Genomic DNA, 14,661 nt, shown 5'->3' with positions numbered 1-14,661 from the left:
TGTATGTGCTCACTGAGTCATGGTCTAGAATCCATATCTTGGCAAAAAAAATAGAAATGTTTATACTGTACAGCCCCTTCCCCATAAATACGGAAGCATTTCAAGCCATCTGCTTTTCATGTTTAAGTTAATACTCTTGCAAAAAAAGCCTACAGAAACCAACAGAAAACCCCCACCCTGGTGCCATTTGAATTTCAAGTGAAGAGTTAAGTCTAGAAACCTTGCCAAGATTCATCTGAATTAAAACATTTTAATTTTATCTGCTATATGTCTAGTTTAAGATACTATTTTCTAGATGAGTTTTCAAATTTCATTTTACTGAGGTAACAGTATAATTGAAAAGTCGTCAGCAAAAAAATCTGTTTTTTTACTGAAAATCAAGTACAAGATGTAGCTAAACATATCTCACCTCCTAGCTGCCCCATCCTCAGTGACCAAACTAGTACATAATTCTATAGATATATAAGAAGCAAATAAACAAATGACCAAAAGTAGAAAACATGACGAGGTTTTTAACAATGTATGTTGCTTTTTAACAACATTGCTTTTTAACAATGTATGTTGTTCCCTTCTTGAAGGGTCATGAGTCTAAATTTTTTTCAGAGTATAAGAAAGTAAGGTTTGTGTTTACTGAAATACTTGTTTGTGTTAGGTATGCTGTTTTGATTAATGTTTTGTTCTCTACAAAGGTCTGAGTTAAGTTAGGCACAAGGTATAGAAAACATATGGATAAAGTCTTTGTTTACAGTTTGCTTGTACTTATTACTTTGTGTACATCATTTTATTACTTTTAATCTCCAGCCATGTTTGCATTTATCATAATATACTGCAAAGGTGATTATGGAAGATAGTTTTGAAGTGGCCTCTTTATAAAATACTAAGTTCTAAGTTTGATTTATAAACACTGTCCCAGTGTCACCATCAACAGTAGCTAATCTTATTCAAAATAGTCACTTCACTGCAGTGTTGCCATAAATTCCTGTAGACGGATTTTAAACTAAAGTTAGCTTCTGCCAAATAGTAATTGAAGGAGCTCTATTTCTCTGTGCCAGCTATCTGTCTCAATAAACATAAAATTCGTGGTTCTTTTCAGAGAGCTACATTTACTGTAGATATTAATGAGCTGTTGACATGTGAAATTTCAAGGATATTTGTTACGTGATTTAGAAAAGTAATTTGCAATTTAAAATGTGGAGATTGGCATTTAGTTTAAACTTGAAGCTGCTGAAGAAAGGTAGATAAGAGTTGATTACTTGAAGTGAATATACTTCCCATGCTAGTTGTTCATATGCATAGGACTTTCTCCTGATGACTCATCATGTTTTCTACTTTTGGTCATTTGTTTATTTGCTTCTTATATATCTATAGAATTATGTACTAGTTTGGTCACTGAGGATGGGGCAGTTGAGGTGAGATATGTTTAGCTACACCTTGTACTTGATTTTCAGCATCTAGAATACAGCATTTGTAGACTACAGTTTTATTGTCTACATCTTTCCTCGTTGACTTACTTATCTTTCCATGTAGAATTTAATTCAAAGGCAAAGGAGTGTCAAAATGGAGGATTTTATCTCCTCTTTTGTGCCCAGTTTGCTCTGTCTGCTTCTCATGTCTTGCTTCTTCACAGTTGCTATCTTTCTTATGTTTTGACCTCACTTCGGCTGCAGAGTACTTGTGTTCTGTGTGTCCAAAATTCTGTTTTATTTGAGCATCCAAAAGCACGGTGGGCACCCCTCCTGTACCCCCGTCACCAAGATACCTGCTTTTGTAACTGTTTCACTTCTTGCTGGACAATGTCTCACTTTTTTCAGAACTTATAAAATGCGTAAAGTAATACAACCCATGTCTTCATGTAGCTGTCTTTTTGATTTTTAACTTCTGTGAAGTGAAGTTGCTGTGTAAGAGGGAGAAGGTTGCTTCTCAAAGCAGGTCAATTTCTTGCAAGAAGACTAGAGGAATTATGTAACTTTCAGTAAGGAAACGTAGGCAAAAATTTTTAATTCTGGTGTCTTTTGACCTTTTTTGAAAAATTTGTTTTTATTTTTATTTTGTCTAGGATTTAATCTTGTAGCGAAAGTATTAGAAAGTAAAACATGGTCTCAGCTGATCCATGATGATTACCTTTGGCCATGTTCATACCCCAGGGTATAATGTAATGTAGTACAAGTGACTGCCACCACTAACCTTTTATTGATCTGAAGGATCTCAAGAGCTGTTTGGGTTAAACCCTTCCTCTTGGAAGGCAAGAAAGCTTAGTCCACTTCTCATGCTCCAAAACAATTACTATGCCAGAATGGGAATTTTTAATACAGGTGACTGTGTACTTAATAGGTAGCACGTGAAACTTTATGGGTTTGAAACGTAAATCATTTTGTGTTCAGATCCTTAAAATCAATGTGGCAGTACCTTCCTTTGCAAAAGACAGCTAGTCTGATGGTTTGAGACTTCTTTCTGAAAGATCAAATGCAGGACAGACACATACAGGCAGCTCTTGGGAGCAATCATGAGACATCAGCAGCTTTTCTTCAGACATCACCAGCTTTGACTACTATACCGTGGCTGTTATGACATAACACTGGGAAGGGGAATCTTCTTAGCAGGCATAGCCCATGAAATGCTTTTTCTGTTCTTATTTGTGTTTTACTTGCGTGTATTGTGCTTTCAAAAGTGTTCAATTTCTCAAATTGCAGTCTGTCTTCAAAAGGACATGTTAGATATTCTCTTGGTTCTGATGCCAGGAATGTTAATTAGTTGGAAGCAATTTGCAATTTCAGTGTTCTGGACTGGGATTTGCTAATTGTTTCAAAGAATTGGAAGAAAAAATGGTGTTAGTAACTGAGAAAAAAATCCCAAACTAATGTAAGAGAAGAGAGAATTAAGCTTTTTGCAGAGGTAAAACTGTACATGAGCTACGTTTCCAAAACTTTGCAGAAATGGCTTTAGCAGTTCTGCTGTTAGCTCTGAATTACAGATTTGAGGTTTGAAAAATTTGAAAAAAACCTAAAAGCAGTAGTATTTTAATTCATATGAAAATCCAGGTGATACAGGCGAAGTATTGAGCAATATTGAGGAAATAATGTATGGTAGAAAAAGAAAACATATGTACTCTAACTAACTTGGTAGAAAAAAATAATTTCTAACTCTGCTGTTACACCTTCAAAATGTTTCATGTTCTTACTTAGAGGATAATTGAATTATAACCCCGATAAAGGGAGTGAATATCCATCTTTGTAGTTTGTTAATATAGCAAGAGAAGAGAGGAGATGAGTCCTTGAGATTTTGGGACAATGTTTTAGTTTTAATTAGGCTTTGATCTTGACTATTACTTTAAGGAATTCCTTGGTTCATCTTCAGGGCAATTATAACAAAAATATTTGGTTACAAAGGTCTCCTAATTGTAAAACCATTAGTCAGCTCTTTTCAGAATTCCTCTTCCAAGATTTTGACTAAAAACTTTGCTCATTGTGTCAGTAATCATGTCTGGTATACCTTCTTTCTGTAGTGTTTTTTGATGAGAAAATTAATCAATCATGATTCATCATGTAATGCAGGGTAAACAAATTAAAATACTGTGGGAAAAAATCTGGAAGTTGATGCTTCAAGAGAAGATTAATATTTGTGGTGGTATACCGTAACTTGGATAAAGGTGGTCAGATGCCAGAGGAAAGGAAGGACAGCTGCGATTCATTTGCCATTTGAGAAAGGCTGTACTGTCTTCTCAAAACTGATTGAGCTTCAGAACAGCATTATAGAGTGCTTTGTTGAAAAGATTGATTCACGTCGACGGTGGTTAAAAAGAGAAACACTTTCAAAGGAAAATCTACCTGATGAACAGAGGAATGTTTACATCAAAGGTGTCTAACAGCTCACAAATAAAACTTTTGTAACTTTCTGTGAAAATAACATGTTCATTTCTCTTACTCAAAGTTTTCATTTAAAATATTCTAAATATGCATAAATTTATATTGGTATAGATTCAAGAAATCCGGTCCTAATTTTAGGCAGGTGTTTTCTGCGATTGCTGTGATCAATGGCCTTGCTTGCTCTGACAGCCAGATTGTATCCCATATTCAAGGAAACTTGCAACTAAAGCAGCAGATTCCCTTAAAAATAAATCTTCATGGCTGTGTTTTTTGGAAATCCCAGAAGTGGCAGATAATATGTGGATATTGAACTTTTTATTCAGGGGAATCTTAAGAAGCAGCAAGAAATTAACCTGCACAATTGACAACTAAAACAAACCTGGAGATTATCATTGCATGCAACTATCAGTTACTGTTTTGCAAATTGAAATCTGACAGAATCGGGCATTTAATATATTTAATCCTCATTGCTTTGTATTCCATATGACACCAAATAGCAGTACTTTTAAGCCTCACCCATGTTATTCACATAATGAGGTAAGTATGAACTCCTTTTTATAGATGGTTGGAGTTTCTGGTTGGTAATGGGTCTGCAGATGGAGCTTTTCTGCTTAGAGTATCCAAATTGCAGCATAGACTACCTGCGTTCTCTTACAGACCCAGTCCTCCCAGTTCATGGCCTTCAACACCTGTTCTGTTGTTGAAGCCACCTTTGTTCTGTGAATGCTGGATTTTGTTGTCTTTGCAAAAGGTGTCCTATTTATGTTCTTCACTGTTGCCTTGCAGTAGCTGAAAGACTTTTTTAGGTCAGTTTCTAGTCAGGAGCAATTAGGCATTGTTTAGCAGACATCTGTCCTTCATATGCTAAGTAAGCAACATGGTATAGAGCATCACCCTCTGGTACTGTAAAGGGGCTGACACTCTTAATGAAGTCTTAGTCAGTGCAGATAAGCCTTGTCAAAACCAGCCCATCTTAAACAATAGAATCAAACCTGAATTTATTTTTCACTTTTGTCACACTTATCTCTACAATTTAAAAGTGGAGGACGGTTTGATAAGATTTTAAGTTCATTTGATTTAGTAGTCTTTGCATTATTCTGTAAAATGCAAAACCCATCTTCCTCCCTAAATGTGTGTGGGTTTTGTGTGGTTTTTTTTTTTTTTCTGTGTATGCAATAACATTAGGTATCCATTCAGGAGGGTATTTTTGATATCTTTCACGCTTTTGGAGTGCCAGCATACAGTGCCAGGAAACAGAGTGAAATCCTGAAATGACTTTTTTATTTTGCAAGAACTAGTGATTTTTTTTTAAATGTAATTGCTCTATTATTTTTCCTGTCAGAGTTGTTAAATATTTAAGATGTGGTGTGGATGATCACAAAAGCTAATTAATCCAACTGATGTTTAGAGAAATGTTGATAGAAAAATTTAAAAAAGGAGAGCAGAGACTTTCTTTGATTAACAGCAGAACTATTAATTTTCAGTGATTTAAAAGAAGTAAACTAATATTTTCAAGGCAGAAGGTGGTAAATATAAACTGAAGAATACTTGGGGAGTTATGATCATTTTGTACAAATCAATTCCTTTGGCTCCACCTACAGTATGTGCCGTTTAATAAGAATTTTGCCAGAGCATCTTAACAGTCTTTAATAAGCGTAATCTGTTCTGTAATCAGTGGATAAACTATAGAGTGAACTTTCCTTTATTTGACATAATGGATAAGAGAGATGTGGTTTCTACAGTGTGGACCCAATTTCAGTTTACTTAACCCTCCCTTGCATGTCCACCTCATGAAGCACTGTTAGTTTAGACATGGCATGCAATGCAATTATGTTAACTTCCAAATCAGCTTCAGTCACAAGCAGTATAACTGTGCTCATGTGACAAAGCTTTTAGGTCCTGCCAGAACCTGAAACTGTGAAGTGTGGTTCAGATGCAAAAAACCTGAACTGGCTTTTCCGAGAACTCAGTTGAAACTGGCAGTCTTGTTGGCTTGGCTCCACACTAAGGAAAGATGTCTATAGTGATGTACATGTTTGAATTAGAGATATAGAGTCAGTCTTGGCTGAGAAGCAACATGATCTGTATTTTCTCTTTACTCATAGTATCCCACATGCTTTTCTCAGCATTATTCATTTTACCCTCCAAATAGTTTGATTTTGGACTATAGTCTGTTTGGTCAGAGATGCATACAAATGATTGAAAATGAAAATCTTTGATCTCATTAAGAGGTGTGAAATATTACACTGATTTTTATATTCTGCATCTGTAAAATCTGTCACATAAAATATTTTGAATGTCTCAAACTTGGTTGTGTTTTCTTTTAAACTGAAAAGGTTATGTTTTATCTGTCCATCAAGTTTCATTGTTGGTTTTTTTTTTTTTTTTTTTTTTTTTTTTTTTTTTTCAGAAGAAATTACTATGGTGGAAACTGGGCCAGCTTTAGTTTTTCAGGATTATTGACCTGGATTAAAGAAAATCAGGTAAAAATTACCCAAATGACTGCTAACGCTCTTTAACGTTAAATCTTGGTTGTTTGCATAATTTATTACATGACAAATTATCACAATGCTCTTTCTCTTTGGTAATTTGACAGGTCAAAGAGCTTACTACTTTCCAACTTTACTGGTTGAGAATTATCCATCTGGGCTAGCATTCTAAGACTCTGATATGTCTGGTTTATTATTATCTGAGAGCAAACAGTCTAGTGCTCAGTCATGCTTTTTGGGTTCTTGAATTTATGTAGAAGCAACTACACTATTGTTTTGCTTACTTTCCCAGCACCTTCTGTAAATGATAATCTGGTCTTTTCCATTTCCTGTTTGATTATTTTCTACTCTTTGATGTTTCGGTCCCTTTTGATTCTTCTTAAGAGTGAGAAAGCTAGTTATTTGATCGTTCCATTGAAATGACCTGTAACCAGGAGAAAAAGATTAATGTTGATTATTTTTCAATGACCAAAGTTTATCTAATTCACAACAGTCCACTAGGAATCTTCTGAAGAGGATATTTATTTGGGAGATTGAGCACTTTGACTATATTAGCAAATGGATGTTCGTATTATTTACTGAAGCATTATGAGCCTGTTGGTCCGTAAAAGATGGAACTTTTTCAGTTCAGTCTCATGCCTATTTATTACATAGTGCTACCTTCTGGCGTAATCAGTTGAGTTGCTCAATGTCAGAACTTAATATTGTCAGGGTTCTGTTACATGATTTAGAGATTCCTGTGTGGACAGATTAATATAATACCCAAATCACTGTAATATTTTCATGTGGTCTCTGTTCAGAGAATTTTGGCACAAAATTTGGAACTAACCTGGCTGTGGCAAACCTGTATTTTAGTGATTGTATTCAAAATTACATTCAACTCTTTACTAAAACTTGTATTTCATTTAACACTGTGTTTTCAAATTACTAGAGCTAGTAATGTAGTGCAGGTGTTCACATGCTATAATAAAGTAACCAGCTCTAACTAATTTCACTCAAAAAATATTAATAGAAAAAACATTCAGACAGTTAAGATTATTTTTTTTTTTTAATATAAGATGGTACAACAAATTATTTGGGACTCTAGAGATTTATAGTTCAAGAGCAGCTAGCATGGTACAAAATGTAATTTTATAATTGTTCTTTTTAAGCAAAAGACGGATATCAATAATGAATGTGAAGACTGGCAAAAACTGATCCTTGAGAATGAAGAAGTTATTTCTCTTAGCAAGAAAGATAAAACTATTCAACATGTAGAAGATTTCTGTTTTGGCGAGTAAGTATAAATGCAGAAATATACAAATAATTTTACATGCCCAGAGGTAAATAATCATATTGTGCTTTTGGCTTCAAGCATTTCACTACGCTATTGTACTGCATGTTGTCTCAAAAGTAACCATGAGCTCTGAAATGTTCTTAAGGTCCTTGTGCTTTTGTTGAAATCACTTGCACTTCATTGAAACTAACTGATCCTTCTTAAACAATCTTATCTCGATGCAATATAATTTGTTGGTCAACTTTGTGAGTTTGTAATTTACTTCTGGTAGAAAATGGAAGTGGTGTGTTTGCAGGTATTATTAGTAGTACATAGTTATGCACTACCATCTATTAAATTTTTCCATTCATAATTTGGCTAAAAGCTGCTTTTCTCATAGCAGAAAGTTAAACTCATAAGTACATGTACAATGCAATAAGTACACAAGAAAAGGAATACAAATGGACAGTAGTACTGTAGCTGTATAATACTTAATTGTGCTAAAATGTTAAAGTAATATTTGTCCTCTTGTTTTTATAGTCAGTGGATCTAACTTACTCATTAGACTTTGCTTACTCATGATGCTTTAGAAGGAATTGCTTGAGCAAAGGCTCATGGTAATATACTAACAGTCAGCCTTTTTGGGCTGTCACCTTCTTCCTGTTTTTGAGGTAAGGTAACGTAGCTCTTATTTTGCATACAACATGCAAAGAATACATGCTTAGTTTGAAATACTCACATTTACTTTTGTATTTGTTGCAGAAGCAGATGAAGAATAGTATACCATTTTAGGACTAAGTAGGTGATAAATATCTTTTAGTTAGGTATTTGTAGAGGTATGTCTGCATTAGCAGAAGTTAATAATAGATTTTTTTTTTGTTTAGATTTTTAAACAAAAGTATGATAGTTTGTTATCTATAAGCCATGCAGAAAATCAGCTTTTCACAATGTCATATTACAGAAAATCAAGGAACATCTAAAAGTAGCCTTGTGAAGCAGTAATGTTGAATAGCTTGTAAGCATAGGAATAATGAATGGAAATTGTGTGGGCCTCAGTTGAAAACTGAACCATTTATTTATATTTATTTATTGTTTTTGTCTTTTGAAATTTGCACTGTTCTGAATTCCTGAAAGGTTCTTTGGGATAATTATGTAAGTTTAACCTTGAATCCCTTAGATAATATCATATGTAGCTGAATGAAACGTTGGCAGATACTCATATAGAAATGTGTATTTCTTTCTGTAAACATCACAGGTAGGAAAAAAAAAAAGTATGAATTACACAGTCTGAAGGTTACAGACTCAGAATATTCCAGAGTTGCATATTGCACGGTAATGGCTGTAGACTGTATTGCAGATAAAATGTTATGCTTGTTTTAAAGCAATATCACTTGAATATTGTAATTGTAATCCTGTTGCTATAATAAATATTGTTCAGAATCAGTATTAAATCAGGTTAAAGTTTTCATAATCTGTTAACTTTGCATATGATTTTCCTAAGCCAATGTGATATTGACTGATGGCCGGCTCAAAAATGAGTCCCCTAGCACCAAGATTTCACACTTTGTAGAAGTGAGCATTAAACTTGAGTCAGAACAAAATAGAATAGAAGATTGTACTTTTAAGCATTTAACTTAGCCTGGCAGTACAACGATGTCTTGATTATCATGGAAAAAAAACCCACAAGGAAGAATGGTAAGATTAATAAACCTAGCAAAGAAAAAGTTTTCCAAAATAATTGACTCTCTCATAAAGTTTTAAGTTATTGTGTTTCTGACAATTTACACATTCTGGCTAGATTCTGTTGTTTTTGCTTAACTTTTATAACTCCTATGAAGTAACCATTAAACATTTATTTTGAAAGAATAAACAGCTGGGTAGCAGTATAATATACACAGTGCAAATCTTAAATGAATGGCCTTAGAACAAAGTGCATCCATCAAAGGAAAGAATACTGTGTCTACAACAAGCTGTATTGAAAAAAGGCAAATGGCTGAAAAATAAATAGTGAACACCTGTGCTGAATAAATTAACCAGCTGGTTGGCAATTTTTCATTTGACCTATCTGAAGGGGTTGCTGTTACAAGGCATTAATAAGACACATTCATTTTAAGATATTCCTTTGTTAGTTCCATTAATTGATGAATGGTGGAAGATAATATTCTAAATTTACACAACATTTTGTCTGCAGATGTATTATTTTTTTATGAATTAGGAGAAAAATTGTCTGTACAAAAGTTCAGTTTGAGTGATTTTTATAGACAGTTCTTACATTATTCAGGGATATTTGTTCCTATAGGAAGGATGTCATGAATTTAGATCTAGGCTTTCATTATAAAATGTGTAGAGCTGCAAATCGTGCAGATTTACATATTCATTAATGGGAATTGAATAGAGTTTTAAAAGGTGTAAATATAACATTTCTGTTACACTGCTTTTCAAATTGATACAGAAGACAGACAGTGTATCGTAAATCCAAATTTTATTTTGATTTAAAAATTAAAAATCAAGCGTGTTTAAAATGAGTTTGAGCTTGGGAGAAGGTAGAAAGAAAACTTGCCTCTGAATTATTGTGTTAGATAAAGCTTTAGGATGTGTTAAAGAAAAGCTTCATTCTTAGTTACTGCATTAATGGCAACAGCTTTTGCAGTTTTCATAAAAACACCATATTCCAGATTCCTAAAAAAACCCAAACAAAATCCCCCAAACCAAAAATCCAAGCAGAATCCCAAAATTTAATTGACACCAATTTATATTTTTAGTAGAGATTGTTTTTTTTAAAAAAACATTTGACAAAGTACTTATCTTGCTTTGATATTTTATAGTTAGTTAATGCTAGCAGTCTGAAGCAAAAAGACATAATTAATGTACAGAAACAGGCTTCTTTCATTAGTGCTTCCTTCTAGCAGTTCCTGTATTTCCCAGGGCAATATTTTACCCCATTCTCAAATAAGTGCTTCCTGGTGGCTGTGCACAAGCTGAGACTTATTCCTAACTCTTATTTTCATGAGTCCGTGTGAGCTGCCTGAGTTCATGTGAGGAGCGTCTTTTAAAGGATGGAGGGGTTTTGATCCCTCTTTTAACTTAACCCTGCCCCCTGCTTCTACCTGTAAGGCTACAGATGTACGAGGGAGCATTTTTATATGTATACTGAATAATTCCTTGCTGTTCAGTGAATTTTAACCATCCTGTTAGTTATTGAAATTTTCTACTGTAAGTTTGCAGGTCACCTTTAAAATCATAGTTCATTAGTTTTCAGCCGAGATTAAATTGTTTATTCGGTGCATTAATGGCTTGTGGTATAAAGATAAAAAGATAGTGTGAAATTATTGCTGAACTCCTTTCACTTACAATGACATTGATTTGATTCATCTCAGCTGGTAGTATAAACTAAAATTCTAAGTTCAAAAGTGCTAGTTTCTAAGGTAGATGTCATTGAAGTTCAAGATAAAAAGAGTACATGAGATTAAAAGTAGAGGTCTGCTTTATAAGAGGAATTTTAAAGAATTGTGTTGTGAAAAGGAAATGGGCTACACAGAGTAAATGCTGTGTGGTAATGTCCCTGCTTTTGACTGGCTGCCTTCATCTACTGTGCACAAATTTGTAACACTTGCATAAAAATATTGCTACATGAGGGAAGTTTGTTCTGTACAGCTGTTACTTGAACAATGAATTAGAATGCAAGTTGAAATAGTAATCTGAAAGTTTTACTTAAACTTCAGGTCAAAATTGCATGCTTCTCGTAGAGTTGCTATAATAGCAGATGCAAAGTAGTCTTGGTCGTAAAAAGCAATTCTGTTTTCTTCAGTGAGTTTGTTTTTTAAAATATCTGAGCTTAATGACTAAACGCATTTTTGCACTTCAATTTCAAAGGTTTTTTTTAATCCATACGAAAACCTAATCAAATTGCTTTACTGTTTCTTTTTTAAAATATTATATTTCTTTTGTTTATGTAGCTGTGCATTGTGCTTCACCATGAGAGTTTTGATTTTCATTTTAAGCTCATTCCCTCGAGTCCGTGTAAAATAAGAACCCCAATTTTGGTGGATTTTTTTTCTTCTCAGTAAAATAGTCTTCTTGAATTATATCTTTGCAGTCAACCAACCAGAATTCTTTAGTGGGTGGTACACCTGATTTGGCCAGGATAAAGAAATTCTAATGCTTTTCATAGAAATGCTGGAGGTGCCATACTGGCACTGACTAAAAACTTTAAACAAGTTTTTAAGACTCTTCCTCCTTTTTCCCCCTGTGTTTTTAATCAGTCAGGATTCAGCCGAAGATGTTGAAGAAGCTGGTGCATTGCCAAAGCTGCCCGTCTTTGGAGCCTCTGGTGCAGAGGGGGTTGCTCGGGAATCGGAAAAAGAGTGCCCACGAGTGGAGAGTGCCTTACCAGAGGCAGAGAGCCGGGAGCCAGAAAAGGCTACAGGCACCGAGCCAGCATGTGCAATGGAAGTGAATGATGCAGAAGTCACCTATGAGAATGAAAGTTCTCATAGTACAGCTTTAGGCGAGTCCACTCTGGAATTGGGAAAAACTGAAGCCGCACCCTCAGAAACTTCTGCTCAAGAACCAAAGAAAATTACATATTCCCAAATTGTTAGAGAAGGCAGAAGGTTTAATATTGATTTAGTTTCCAAGGTAGGAACTGATGGACTCTCTTCATATAAGTACATTTACTTTGCTTAAAATGCTGAATTAAAAAAAAAATCTTTACTGTTGAAGAGGGCTGACACTGTACCTTTGAAGCAAAAAAGACACTCTTGAGAAGTAAGCGAGAATTAGTACCCTTAAAACAAATGAGCTATTTCATATGTGCTCTTTAGTGTTTGTTTATATCAGAGACCATAAAGCAGAGCTGAGAAATATGTCCATAAAAGTAAATTTCCTGAAATTTAGCACTTAAATAATACCTGCAAAATTGCTGTTTTAAAATAGCAAAAGCAAACAAGTAACATCAATCTACATGCAGATCATTGATGCTTTTAAAATGAAAAATAATTTTCCATTGGATTGCTTCCTGGGTTTTAGATTTTCCTGCTGAAACTCTCATTGTCTCTCTGTACGGGTTTGGCTTCTCTGGTGACTAAAGCACTGAATTGTAATAAATTTTATTGGAAAGAAAAAATAATTACAGTTATTCCATAACATACAAACTGACTAAAATTAGTCATTACAGTGTTGAATTCCTACTAGCTTGTGTTTTACTCAGAGGAAAAACTATTAGTCTGACATTTTTGTCATACTGTTGAAACTCTAAAACCTGCCTTGTATGTACTTCACAGTATATGGCTATGGCCCTGCAAATTCAAGTTAAATGGAAATTTTTCTTAACTACTGTGCTTTAGACTATCTGTGTACTTTGCAGTGGGAAGTTTTTTCAAAGTTGAATGCTTAATTTTTCATATTCTGAATGAAAAGATTTTTCAAACCGCTGGAAACTGAAAAAAAACCAAAAACTTTCTTCAGGAATTTATTGACTTCTTTGTGGAAAATGTAATGTAAATAAAATGTATTATTTTGTCTCTGTGTTCCAAATGTAGATAACTCTTTCATGCATCATTGGAATGACATCATGAGAACAGTAGTCAGTGTATAGTGATTAAGCAGATAATAGTATTTTGTATCCTTTTTATACTTTTTCTGTGCCACTGTGTTACACGGTATTAATTGCAATGAATTCTGACAGAAGACTAGTTGTCAGGGCAAGACTAGTAGTTTGCGTTGGTTTCTCTCTGTCACTGGGACACAGACTTTCTCGTAGTGTCCTAGTTAGTGTTCCAGTAAACCTTTATCTTAAAAATTCCTGTTGATCGTGCAAATTCTGTTACTCGGGGCCACAAGACTTGAAGTATGTTTAAACTAATCTCCAATGCTTTTCAATTCAGACATATGTCTTCTGTTAATAATTACATTTCTGTCCTTTCAGTATTTCATAAAGTATTTGTAGCTTGTAGAAAGAGTATAAATTCTTGTAGACAGATTATAAACTAGTATAACAGAATGACTAAACCTTAACTGGGGGTTTAAGGAATTTACATTTAGTAAATGGGCCATTATTGTTTTGGGTAGTTTAAGAAACAACTAGTGATGATTTACACAGACACAGCATCATGTACTTTACTGATATTAGGAAATGAAGGTTGTAAAATACAGTGTTCAAGGATATACAGCATACAATACAAAGAAATTATCCAAGATGACAATACAAAAAATTGTCGCAAGCTGTGACTCCCAGACTAATAAAACTACATGAGCAGCAGGCTGACAGCTTCTCCCTTTCTCTCCTCTGGACTGCTTTGTCTCCTCCATTTGTATGGTTGCTTCAGTTCATTTAATATTGCTTTGCATGTACTACATCTTGATATTCTTTTATTCAGATTTTACTTGTAAATTGTTATAGAAAGCACCTTACGAATGAATAATGTTGGTATCGCTGTTATCTTTTGGTGTAAGCACTTCCTCTTTACTCACTTTTTTTTTTTTGTCTTCACTGTGCAGTTGCTCTATTCCCGAGGTCTGTTGATTGACCTTCTGATTAAGTCAAATGTTAGCAGATATGCAGAGTTTAAAAATGCGACACGAATTCTTGCCTTTCGAGAAGGAAAAGTAGAACAGGTATAGTAAAATAATGCATTGCATATGTTTAATCTCATCTTTTTAAAGTCAAGAAACTTGAAATTGGTTTCTTGAGACTTTTGTAACAGTAAGTTAGTATTTTTCCTTAGGATTGTGATTGTAATTTCATTTCTGGAATGAAAAGGCATTTGTATGTCTCATATGTAAATATTTTTTTTTTTTTTTAAAAAAGCTAAAATAAGACTGTGCAGTCCAATAAATTATTTACATAAATCCTTGCCTCATGTCATATATTTAGACCATGATTGACTTGGCAGTTGATTCTTAAAGATTCACAGGTTTTAGGTTTTCAAATTCCTGGCATAGACTTGATATATCTCTCTGCTACTTACAAGAGAAGTTGTTGGTGTGAGGTAATGGCAATGGGAGATTTTGGCACAGTTTATTAATACAAACTCTTTTGATTATGTTTTCAGTT

At 34.0% G+C, this 14,661-nt stretch overlaps 1 protein-coding gene across 1 annotated transcript in view; it reads left to right on the top strand.

Moving 5' to 3' along the window:
- The window catches only part of CHM (CHM Rab escort protein), a gene marked incomplete at its 5' end in the record, with an annotated part of 74,862 nt that overhangs the window by 17,932 nt on the left and 42,269 nt on the right, over positions 1–14,661 (top strand). The window contains 4 exons of the mRNA XM_082488024.1: positions 6,274–6,346; positions 7,504–7,628; positions 11,870–12,245; positions 14,106–14,222. Of these exons, the coding sequence (XP_082344150.1) occupies positions 6,274–6,346; positions 7,504–7,628; positions 11,870–12,245; positions 14,106–14,222 (691 nt within the window). The remainder of the gene's footprint in view (positions 1–6,273; positions 6,347–7,503; positions 7,629–11,869; positions 12,246–14,105; positions 14,223–14,661) is intronic.

Source organism: Vanellus vanellus (genome assembly GCF_965231255.1).
Source record: "Vanellus vanellus genome assembly, chromosome: 10".
Lineage (NCBI taxonomy): Eukaryota > Metazoa > Chordata > Aves > Charadriiformes > Charadriidae > Vanellus > Vanellus vanellus.
Note: the sequence above shows the minus strand (reverse complement) of the source record. Positions and strands in the feature narration are given on the sequence as shown.